This window comes from Perissodus microlepis, chromosome 2, assembly GCF_051167445.1.
Source record: "Perissodus microlepis isolate ML-2025 ecotype Zambia chromosome 2, ASM5116744v1, whole genome shotgun sequence".
Classification (NCBI taxonomy): domain Eukaryota; kingdom Metazoa; phylum Chordata; class Actinopteri; order Cichliformes; family Cichlidae; genus Perissodus; species Perissodus microlepis.
The window spans coordinates 15,013,886-15,026,287 of NC_140462.1; the positions used below are offsets into that span (position 1 = coordinate 15,013,886).

Below are 12,402 nucleotides of genomic sequence, written 5' to 3' on the forward strand. Positions count from 1 at the left end.
CTATGAGAGTATACTTAAAACAGATTACGTTTTGCCAAAGAAGAAGTGTTTAATCATCAAGCTTTGATTCCTGAGAGTGTTTTTGACTTGTGAACACCTTGTCCTTGCTAGGAAATAGATCGTGGTGACACAGTAATATCTAAATTCTTTATAACTTTTCTATTCAATGAACAACTTCCTTAAAATTATACTTTAGTGAAATGTTGTATTTAATCAAACTAATGCCAATGATTTAAGAGTTCAGCTGGTGCACACTTGTCTGCAATCCAACACATACTGAGAGCAAAGAGCTGATGATTGATAAACATTTTCTTCAGTTTAAACATAGAAGTTATTTACAAGGAATTTCTCAACAAGTCAACATGACCAAACGCTGTAATGCACAGTGACCCTGCGTGTAAACACAGACTGACACGTCGCGGTAGGAATGCAGCTCAGGTGTTACTAATAACGCTGACGAATGATTTGTTCTGTTCTCTTCAAATGTTCCACTGAGTCATGACAGTAAAGCAGGTAAATCAAAGTCAGCCAGTATTCACTTTATTATTTACATATTTGCTGTCCATCCACTGTGAGAAGAAAATGACAAGGGGCATTTTTCAAATAAAAAGAGCTCAAAACAAAGTGTCAAGTAGAACTGATAAACTGTGGAAAGGTCTTGGGCCACACTTCATTTATTTATATTTTTTTGAGGAAATGGTAAAAAGGTGCAGTGATTTATGGAAACATCTACAAACATACATAGAAAAATACAGTATATAAGACAAAAACAGAGTTTGTATAATTCTAACAAGCTTGAAAGTCAATATTTGGTTTGACCACCTTTATGCAGCCTTAACCTGAAGGCAACATTTCATGAAGTCATCTTCATGAACGGTTCTCCAGACTTATTGAAGGACATTCAGTGCTCTTCTTTGAACGTTGGCTGTCTGTTGCTCTGTTCTCTGTTAAGATGATCCCACACTGCTTCAATAATGTTGAGGTCTGGGCTCTGGAGAGGCCGCTACATGACTGTTAGTGTTCCAGTTAGTGTTTTTCTATCCAGGTGTGCTTTTACTGCACTGGCAGTGGGTTTGGAATTATTTCATGCTGAAAAATGAAGCAGCTGCCAATCAGATGCCTTCCAGTTGGTATTGCATCATGGGTCAACATTGGACAATACTGTTCTGCCATCACTGCTGTACCTCTCTCCTGACTTCCTCCATACATCCTGACAATGATTGGATTAAAACAGAAATTTCAAATTATTTATTCATCTCTCCTTCAGACTTGTTGCCCCTGATTTTCTGTCCAGTTCTGTGTAATTTCTCATACCTCAACATTTTATCACCGTTTCCTTTCCTTACACTTTCACTGAGAACATTTCTGATGAGCTTTCAGTGAGCAGCAGAGGGATCAACTTCTTTAGTCCTCCACTTTTCCAGCTTTCCTAGATTGTTTAAGGACACACTGCACAACATGACAAGATTTGCCATATTTTGAGTTAATAGCTTTTTGGGAATCACGATGTCGGTGCAAAATACTTTTCTTTGTCATTGTCTGTTACATGTACACACAACAGTGATTCATCCCTCAAGTTAGGTGCTTTATGCTTGACTCATAGGTCAGTGTTATGAATCTTAACAAAAAACAAAAATGTTTCTCTGAAAAAAGTCAGGCACAAAGACTGAACTGAAAATCAGTGAAAAATCAGACAAAGACAAACTTTGAAAGACCTTCAGAAAGAAACTATCTGCTTGGAAGCAAAATATATATATATTAAAAACAAAAAAGCTGCTAGTGACTTTTGCACAGTAGTAGAGTTTACTGATAATTAAAATCATAAAAACAATTTTGATTCCCGAAGGTGGATCATTGTGGTTTGGGAGCAGTTTTATGATCTTTTTAATGCCCAAGGAGGGAAATTAAGCATTTCAGCCCCTCCCATCCAGCTAATCAATAAAAAATAATCTCCAAAGAGCATGTCACGCTTTTATTTCAGAGCATGATTCTACACAGTTTCTCTTCGCAGCTCATTAAACTAAAGATAAAAGTCAATTAAAACTGCATCCAGAGCTGTTTTCTTCTCTAGCAGGAAAACTCTTGAGCCTCATCTCCTATCAGTGTGTGTGTGAAGGCATGCTGACACGAGGATCTCAGTCATTATGGCGTGTTTGGGTTATGACAGGGTACTCACACGCCACATGAGGGTGAGGGTGTCTGAGAGCTATGCGGGGACACAGTATGTTATCTCCTGCTGACGTCTCAGGGCAGGGGCCGCTGGTGACAAGAAAACAGAGAGGGAAAAGGGGCGATATCCTTTCTTAAAAACAAACTTCACGCTGTAGATGCAGGGTTTTACACACCCACACAATTCCTTCCAAAATAAAAAGAAAGAAAGAAGGAAAGAATCCAAGCCTTGACTTCATAATGGGTGTCGACTTTCCTGGATGATCACTGGAAATTTTCTTGTTTTTAAAAGCAAACATGCAAATAAACATAACTGCGTTGGTGTCTTCAAGGTTAAGTTTCAGTTAAAAATGTATGATTCACTTTCACTGACGTGATGGAAAACAAAGATCTGAGATAAATAATTATCTATTCGGATCATTACTGATTCTTCTCTGCTGCTCGTTAAAAGGTAACAGGAAACAAATGACACTATGGGAAGAAATGGTAATAAGCAAGACATTAAATAACAAGGAGCATGTAGAAGTAAAGTGAAATCAAGCAAAGGATCGTTAATGAGATCTTTTAATGCTTTCTCTCAGATGTCCCAAGAGGGACTCAACAAGGCAGCAAAAACACAAAACAATATAATATATAAAGACTGAGAGGCCAAAATGGTAAATGTTGGCTCACTTTATGTGTGTGATCTTTCCTTTAAATGCATTTCTCCATAATATTACAACAGTTTGCAATAAATAACTTACTCAGTGGCACTTTTTTCTCCAGATTTTCTGTGTCAAACAAATCGATATTTGTTGGCAGGAAGTGCAGAAAGTCCAAAAATCAAACACTTGTGAATATATATCAGGTGTGAACCAATTTAAACAGCAGCGTCCACACTTGAGCGCTCAAAGACATTTTCTTTTAAAACAACATGAAACATTGCTGCAAATAAGAGTCTCTCTCTTCACAACTTGATCAGCTGTCATGTTGTATTATTCACCGTCACATGTGAGTTCCAGATGCTGCACAGCTGTAACAGAAATGAGGCTGAGAACAATAAACAGCAAACAGCGTGTTCCTGAGACTCCATTAGGGGCAGTTTGATAGAGCTCATTACGGCTCCTGTGGACAAACCGTGAACAGGTTTGGGAACAAACGAGTCCCATAAAATATAAAAGCTTATCCTGGTCAGCATCTATGACCAGAGGAACCCTCCCCCTAAACCACACCCACTCCCTGCAGATTTCAGGATCACATCTGAGGGCAGGCGTGGAAACACGTTTAAAAAGGTCAGAAAATAAATAATCTTAAAACTAACACAACAACCAGCTTGGTCCGCCTGCTGGCATCACCGAGCACAGCTGAAGGATCTGCTACTTGTCGTCTCCAACGTCGGTGCGTTTGTATTTCTCCTTAAACTCAGCGTGCTTCTGACGCAGGATTTCCGTTTGCTTCTTAAAACCATTGACCCTGAAAAACCGCAAATGAAACAGCATCAGAACAACAAACACATCATCAGAGAGAAGCAGGGGGAAAAAAGGAATCTGAAGCTCAGTGCACACACCTCGCCCTCTCTTTGGCTTCATTGTAAATTTCTATGATGATTCGGTCTTTCTCATCCATGAAGTTAGTGTGAACTTCTTCCAGTTTCCTGAAAGCATCAGAGGGAGGTAGACAATTCCCTTTTAGAGAGCTTAACCTAAGAACTCAGCAGCGCTCTTTATTTATGGGTTTGTACAGCTGTTAGAGGAGCTGCTCACATCACAAAGAAGTGAATCTCAACAAACACATGTGGCACCACGTCAGTGTGTGAAAGCAAACTCAAGGCCGCGAGTTGGGAGGTTGTGCCAACACACATGGCACTGAGACACGTCCGCAACATTCCTCATTCATCTGGATGTGAATGAGCAGCAAATAAAAGGACACAGTGCAGACAACGAAGGACAGGATGTGAGCAAGAGGAAGTTTACCAAATGCACACTTCTTTCTAATATTTACAGTTTAAATTTAAATACAAAATGCTGAATGCTCAGTCGGTATCGTGTGTGGGGTTTTTACTTGAAGAGGACGGCATGGGCTCCTATGCTGAGCATCATAGCGACGACACAATACGCCACCAGGCGGAAGTTCCTCTTCCTCCTCTTCTGCTTCTCCTCGGCCATCATCTCTGGAGTGTGAGGGTGATGAACCTGCTCCCAGTAACGGATGTTCTCATAGGCATCCATGCTGATAGGAAAGGCATGAGAAGATTGACTAGTGACATCAGAAACAACGCTCAATGTAATAAGCACTTGTTGTAATAACTAAGGTTTCTCATTTGATTTGCAGTTACACAAATCGTGTCTGAACTTCAAGAAACATTAAATGAAAATGACAAGTGATAGTCATAGTCTGTATATAAAGGATGGAGCTTCCAGAAGCTCCAGGACTGCAAAGTAAATCCAAAGCAGATTTATTTTTTTATGTCCACCAGGAGGGGATTCCTCTAGCTTCAAAAAGTCCAGATGTATAGACGTTTATGAGCAAATGACCCTACTGATCTCTCACTCTCTGACCTCAGTAAACAATTTCCTAATGAGTTTATGAGCTCAATCTCAAGTTCAAATTCTTGAATACAACACAAAGTTCATTGTCTAAAATACTGGATGCTGTGAAGATGATTTCTCAACCATAGAAATAATTCTGCAATTTATTTGTCTTCTGTGGTCAGTGGACTCATTCGTTTCATAAATGTAACAGATTGTTGATTTGGCCACTGCTAAAGTTTTTCCTTTCTTGCAGAGCTGTTTATTTCGTTTAACTAGCAACACAAGTTTATTTTTTACATCACGGTCTCCTTGGACCTCATAAAGAGAATTCCAGTGACCAGGTACTAAACATAATCTCAACACTGCAGATCTTTTATGTGCTTATTTAATCCCTGAATAACAGGAGAAAAGGCCTCAGTCCCCCGAAACCGTGGGACTGTGGATAGAAATGTCTGTAATTCAAGTGTAACACAAGTGTAGTTGTAAGACATGCTTTTTTACGGCATTAAATATCGGGGCAATTGAAAGTAAATTCCATGTTGCAAAAGTTGTAAATCAGTTGGCGTATATGATTTAAACATTGTCGTCCCCATTTTTTGTGCCTTGAGAAAGGAACTCCCAGAAATAGATATGCAACAGCGTCAGTCACAAATTCTGTGTTTCTTTTCTAAATCTGTCCCTTGGTGCTTTAAGATGACCGCTGCTCTGGCCTGACATTATATAAAAAAAGGTGAATTTTTCAGATGTGCACTTCAACCTTTTCAGACATTGCCCGTCAGAGCTGTACATGAGAACATCAATGACGGTATCAGCTGTATCTGACATTAAACAGTCTTTACCCTGCATGCTCCTCAGTATAGTGTGTGTGACATCCTGTTGAGCCCACGAAAGAGAATTAATTGAACACATCTGATGCTGACAATCTCCTGTTTTACTGTTATACATGTTAGAAACAACGAAGCCCCAAACACTGCGGTTCCTGTGTGAAATTTGCTGCTTTTAAAGATGACACACTGTTAATGTAAAGTTCATAAGCAGTAACACACTAATGAATGTGGGTGAATCCTCACCTGCCTCTGTAGCTGGGGTCAGTGGAGGCAGATCTGAAGACTTGAGCACCACCATACGGCTGTCGTATTTTGAAGTCGTACTCCTTCCTACTCAGATCTTTGCTCAGCACCCTGTAGGCCTCGTTCAGCTGCACAAACTGGCTGTGCAGTGCCGGGTTTGACGGGTCGCTGTCTGGATGTAGCTGCACAATAAAGGGGACAGAGTCAGCAGCAAATTCTCCTCATGAAGCATGAAAAAAGAAAAGATCTGGTGCAGGTCAAATATGCAACCATTAACAACCGAAAAATGTTCTTACTTTTTATGACAAATAGATTTTTGTTTTGCACTTTGAACCAAGCTTCTTTCTCACCCTTTAATGAGGCCAAAGCCACAAAGTAAACACACATACCCACCCTTATTTAAACTGGGAGCCATAGCTTGAAAACAAACAGTGAGGAAGCCCACTGTGGGAACAGCTAGCAAGCACAAAATGTGCTGTGCAAGACTGCCCTCGTGTGGCCACATGTTTTATTTAAATCCAAATGGGAATGATACCTTTTTGGATTTGTCAAAAAACGCATTTTTGATTTCCTCTAACGTGGCATCAGATTTGACTCCCAGGAGGTCGTAGTAGGTCGCAGCTTTTCTGCGGTGAGAAAGCAAAGAACTCAAAACCAAGCAGGCACTCAGACCTGTTTAAACACAGAGTACACAAACACAATCATCAAGGTGTTCTCAGCAACTCTGCCTAAAACCTAAAGGCACACATTCACTTTGTCTACCTTTGCGTATAGCTTTGGGAGAACAGCCGCAGTCCACTCTTGCAACACCAAAAACAACTCTGGCACAGACGTAGCTGAGCCTCCAACTGCATGATGGAAATTTTTGGCGGTTCCACACAAGGACCTGAGCAGAGAGGACAGATGAAACAATGCAAAGAACCAAAGCCAAGGCACTAAGTACTAAGTGGGCGGGCTCCAGATACTGAATTTAAATATGTTAAAGTTATAAATGTCTAATTATCAAAAGGAAATAATGCTGGGAAGAAGCTTCTAAGGGACAACGTTTTAACAGTTGTGTAAAAGTGACACCAAAAATCTGCATTTTATTAATTAAAAGTGAATAAATAACTGAAACAAATCCAGAGTATCACCGTTATGTGTATCTACAGCAGTTTCCAGGAAGCAACAGAATCAATTTTTTATTATTATAAATCTTGACCTGGAACTGCCTCTGAAGCTATTACTGATATGATATATCAGTAATAAAACATTGATACTAGTGATACTAGAAGGAAAACAAACAAGGAGAAGTAGATTTGAGTCATTATGTAGCCCAGCACCGGAAGCAAATTTGAAATTGTATTGTACTGTATTGTTCCCCAGAGAAAACTCTACTTTTTATTATCTTCAACATTTTTATTCATATTCATTCTTCACAATCATCATCATACTTTTTAATAAATATATATAGAGATCTATTTATTTTTGTTAAGTTTAACAAAAACATTGCCTCACCTTCAATTTTTAGACTCCTTTCGTATGAGATCGTCAGAGACTTATTTTAGTTACTGGTAAAGATGCTTACGCTCACTTATCTCACCAGATCGTTGGGCAAACAACAGGATTGAGTTGATTATGCTGAGCACATATTGAATGTCTCTATGAAATAAATGTTAAGCCTAAAACCAAGGTTGGAAAACAGAAACAGCTGCAGACTGATGTCTTTGCTAACTGCCCATGATATTAATTAAGGAAACTATTGGCCTTGACCAAACAACCACATAACCATAAATCAGCCCAGGAAACCTTCAAAACAGCTCACATGAAGTCTTGGGAAAATCTGAAGGAAGACATACATTTTGGACAAACAGTATTTTTCTTTTAGTTTTACAGCTCATTCTACTGACAAAGACCCTCCCCCCACAGCCCTTCATACTGCACTAAAGTAATGAATAGATAAAAAATTAAATGACAGAAAAGCTCCTGTTTTTTCACTACCATAGAATTTTTATTATTATTATTATTATTTTACTGTTGAAAAATATTCATCCAAACAATATTCCTGCTTATCTGGAGTACTCTAGTACTCCAAACTTAATTCTCTCCAGATAAACCCAGTTCCTCCTGGGAGATCCCAAACCATTCTCAGACAGATGAAATATATAATCTCTCTAGCAGGATGTAGGTCTACCCTGGGGTCTCTTTCCAGTTGGGTGTGCCTCCAAAGGGATGTGCCCAGGAGGTGTTCTAAATAATTGCCTGAAACACCTCACATGGGTCCTATCAACAGGCAAAATATCTTAGTTTAGTTTTTATTAGCCTGCACGTTAGTTATTTTTTCTTTAGTAGGTAATGTGTGGTACTAGTCAGTCACTAGCTTGGGTACTTGGTTTAGTTTTAGTCAACTACAACTTAGCTGCAAACTGCCTGTTTTCTCTGATTTTACCTTTCACTGCCTTCCCATTGAAAATGTCGACGTCAGCATCTGTCCGCTCATTTATGGACACGTGACTGAGGACCAAAACAAAGGGATGAGGTGAATGACATGTTTTCAAAGGGATTAAACAACTAAAACAGGGGGCAATTTGACACCTTTCACAATCAGCTGAAAGGTCAAACACGACCTGTGTTTCACTTTGACCCACTCACGTTAACTACATTCAACTGCTACAATGACAGCTGGCTTTGCACATCAGTTATTACGTGTAATGTTCACATCAGTGAAGCAGAAAAGCCGACTAACCACATCATGAGATTCAGCAGGAACACTTTGTTCTGCTATCAGAGAAGTGCTAATGCTAGCCGGGTGTACCGGCGTTAGCTCTAAACTGTTGAACTACGTCATCGACAGCTTGTTAAAAACTGTATAACTAGAGGCGTTTTAATAAATACGTAAAATAAAAGTCAAACACATTTTCAAATAAGGAGTGTTGTAGAAGCAGAGCTGACTAAAGGAGGAGAGGCGACATACCAGCGTAGCGCAGTTTCATAACATCGTATAAGCTCGGCGCATAAAGTCAGCCAACGTCAGTTAGATCTAAAGTCTACAAAATAAGAGCGCGGGCCTTCAAAATAAAAACACCATCATTTTCGGGATTAAAGAGTAGTTGAGTGATGAACAATGATAAATAAAAAGTAAAACATCAAAAAAGAATAATTAAAATATTGGCATTCTTTTTAAAAATGATTACATTATATATCTTCTTCAACATAACCAGCCTCGAGAGAGTAGGGTGGAACTAAATGTGGAGCAAAGAGTTTCTAGGGTGAAGGGAGTATCTGCCATCAAACAAGAAGACAGCCGCATGTAACTAAGACGGTGTTTTCTAGTTCACCTTACATGCATTAATTTAATAACGTGGTTAGCCTACTCAATGTAAATTACACATGAACAACATTAAGCTACTCACACAGAGTAGAACGGCTGCTGCTGCCATCATCATCCGTCATCATTTCTGCTACACTGGCAGGGCTAGGGGCCAGGACTCTCCTCTTCGGGTTCTTGGGGGATGTTGCTAACTCCGGGTCCGATAACAGGCACCACACCCGCAGTAGATGTGCTCGGTGTGAGGTCTCGCAGCAAGCTATCAAATACGGTGCATTTCTCGGCTTTTAAAAAAACGCTATGCGTCGCCAGGTGTTTCATCAGATTCGAGGTGTTACCTCCTTTGCACAGTATCACCTTAAATCACTTGTTGCAGGCCGCTGAGTTTGCATCTTTTGCTATGAAGTACAGCCAGACTTTTGACCACTTCGCCTTGGGCATTTTTAATCTGTAGCTCTGCTCTAAAAGAACGTACGTACCTGCCCGCCTACTACGCTTGCAAAAGTAAAATGATTGGCTAGAATACAAAGTGTATGACATCTCAGGGAAAAAAAGCACCGAAATGTGCGCTGCTTTTCGGTCTGGTTACTACCGTTTATGTCAGAACCGATACCGGTACCCATCCCTAGTCACAAGCAAGCTGGAGATTTTAATTACTTTATCACGAGCTGTGACTACAGGTGATAATCAACCATGTTTCATAGGGATGGGACAATATTTTTAAATTTCAGCATTTTTAGGTATAAAGCTAAAAATGCAAAGTAATCACATATTCATCCAAATGTATTCACCGAAAAACATCTGCACATTTCTACAGCCTGTCTTATTACACACGTGAACATGGCACACATTTATTTAGTGGAAGCTTGTTTCAGAGATATTGAATTATGAGATTCTTATTAAAACATTTTTAATAAAAAAATAGACCTGGAGCTCACACAGCTCCGCCTGCAAGCGCTCCCGGTGGAGAACTCGCCGGTTCTTCAGCGGCCGGGGAACGGGTTCATGTCGTCGCATGCGATGCTGGTCACCTTCCTGCAGGCGTAAAGGACTAGATCACCAACACAGAGCGTTTCAGTTTTATGCTGCTTGATACTTCATGTACCCGAGAGCTGCAGAGACTTAAAAATCTGTTGTTACTGTGACCAGTGAAATTTAAACTTCTCACAAGATTTCACTAAAAAGAGTTTGACGCTCAAAGATTCAACAGCTACATCCTCTCACACTAAAACACTTCTGAGAGTGTAACAGCTCGTAGATTAAGGCGGGTGGAGTTGAGTGCGTGCCTGGCATTGGAGACGGTCTTGGTGAAGAAGCGCAGGTACTAGTAAATCTCCTAACTGTTGTGAATCGTCAGGATGTCGTCCTCTTTGTATTTGAACAGAGCCAGAGTGTATAAACCCGTTCTCACTCCCGACACGTAAAATACTGACGATTTGTCACGTCCCTTAACTTCTCATGCTGACGCTAAAGGTACCCTTCCACGTTTTTATGCGACGCTGTGGGTTGTCAATTCATTCCAATATGAACCCGCTCGCGGCGATCAGAGACGCTTCGAGCAGAGGCTCCAGCCATCCATTTACTCCAATAATAACCCCGTCACAGCGAAACATGACGCTGTGAATCTCAATCTAACTGGAGAACCGGGGACCCTCTCCGCGAACGGGTTTCCCCCCCTAATTTAATGCTTTATTTTAATGACATCGTTAACATTTCTCAACAAAAACACATGAAAGTATCACTGATAATTCAACAATAAAATCGCTTTATGTTGTGGCCATCACACAGTGTTTTCCAAAGTGATTCACGAGCTGAAAGTGCGCAGATTTAACGTACATAATCCTTTGTTAGGTTTATTATTTTCATTTCACACGTAAAACACATTTATAGATTCATCCACCACTCCTGTTAGTTTTGGATGCGCTCGGCTTACGCTGGCTTTACTACAATGGACGACCAAAATCCAGAGCCAAATTCTGATGAAACACATTTCCAGCTTCCACTCAAGAGGAAGCGAGGCCCGAATTATGTTGCACAGAATTGCAGAAGTGACGACAGCTGCTCTCCACCAAGGAAAAAAAGACGAATCTGTGAAGAAAAAACTGTGTTGAAAAGACAATACAGTCAGATTTCCAAAGGCAGCAAAAACAACTCTGAGAGCTACTCTCCAGAGAGAAAGAGGATGAGAGTAGACACTGAGAAAAAAGAAACAGCAGTGACTCTGAGCATCCAAAAAAGTTCTTCTTCAAGGACTATCCAACTCCAAGTTCAGAAAAAGAACAATATGAACTTGAGTGATACCAAAAACTCTCAAAACACACCAAAAGACAACAAGAGGCCAGGACAAGCACCAGTGACACAGAGCAGCCAAAAAAGTTATGCGCCAAGGACTATTCAACATCTAGTTGAGAAAATGGACGTTACGACCTCGAGTGATACCAAAACCTCTGATAACACTCCAAAATACAACAAGAGGCCAGGACAAGCACCAGTGACACAGAACATCCAAAAAAGTTCTTTGTCAAGGTCTATCCAAGACCAAGTTGAGAAAATGGACGTTACGACCTGGAGTGATACCAAAACCTTCGAAAACACTCCAAAATACAACAAGAGCCCAGGACAAGCACCAGTGACACAGAGCAGCCAAAAAAGTTGGACGCCAAGCACTATCCGACTCCTAGTTAAGAAAATGAACAATATGACCTTGAGTGAAAGCTCTGAAAAGATACCAAACGCACCAAAAGACAACAAGAGGCCAGGACAAGCACCAGTGACACAGAACATCCAAAAAAGTTGGACGCCAAGCACTATCCGACTCCTAGTTAAGAAAATGAACAATATGACCTTGAGTGAAACCTCTGAAAACACACCAAACACACCAAAAGACAACAAGAGGCCAGAAGCAGTAGTGACACAGGGCGTCCAAAAAAGTCCCTGAGCCAGGACTATCCAACTCCCAGGTCAGAAAACAAACGATACGGCCTTCGGCTAAGGAAAATAAATAAAAAATAAAAATAAAAAAAAACATCTCTTACTGCTCTGTTTATTTCTTTAAATGAACACTTGTACTTTTTTGTCATAGAAGAATAAGAATATTAATATGAATATGAACACCAAGGCGTTTCCAGGCCAGCCAAGAGATATAATCTCTCCAGCCTGACTTGGGTCTACCCCGGAGCCAAATGCCTGGTGGCACCCTTGCCTCCATGGGCACCTTAACTCATCACTTTTGACGCAGAGAATGCATTTTATTGACTAATATTAGTAGGCTGAAGCCTTTTACTTCTACTTACTTCTGATTGGCTTTTACTATATATTAATATGCTTTTTTAAGGATCAAGACATG

The 12,402-nt window shown here is 40.2% G+C and overlaps 1 protein-coding gene across 3 annotated transcripts; it reads right to left on the bottom strand.

Moving 5' to 3' along the window:
- Positions 1-2,717: 2,717 nt before the first annotated feature.
- Positions 2,718-8,773, bottom strand: dnajc4 (DnaJ (Hsp40) homolog, subfamily C, member 4). 3 transcript variants are annotated; one of them, XM_084949183.1, is made up of 8 exons: positions 8,703-8,773; positions 8,178-8,242; positions 6,512-6,635; positions 6,285-6,375; positions 5,750-5,931; positions 4,210-4,377; positions 3,716-3,802; positions 2,718-3,621 (listed from the first exon to the last, which is right to left on the bottom strand). In XM_084949183.1, exons 3-8 carry the CDS (start codon positions 6,601-6,603, stop codon positions 3,525-3,527), a joined length of 717 nt encoding a protein of 238 aa, XP_084805309.1. In that variant the 5' UTR covers positions 6,604-6,635; positions 8,178-8,242; positions 8,703-8,773; the 3' UTR covers positions 2,718-3,524. The 3 variants fall into 3 exon arrangements, with proteins under 3 accessions (XP_084805309.1, XP_084805314.1, XP_084805305.1); XM_084949188.1 differs by having other exon boundaries at positions 7,247-8,242; XM_084949179.1 differs by lacking the exon at positions 8,178-8,242 and having other exon boundaries at positions 8,703-8,735.
- Positions 8,774-12,402: the final 3,629 nt, after the last annotated feature.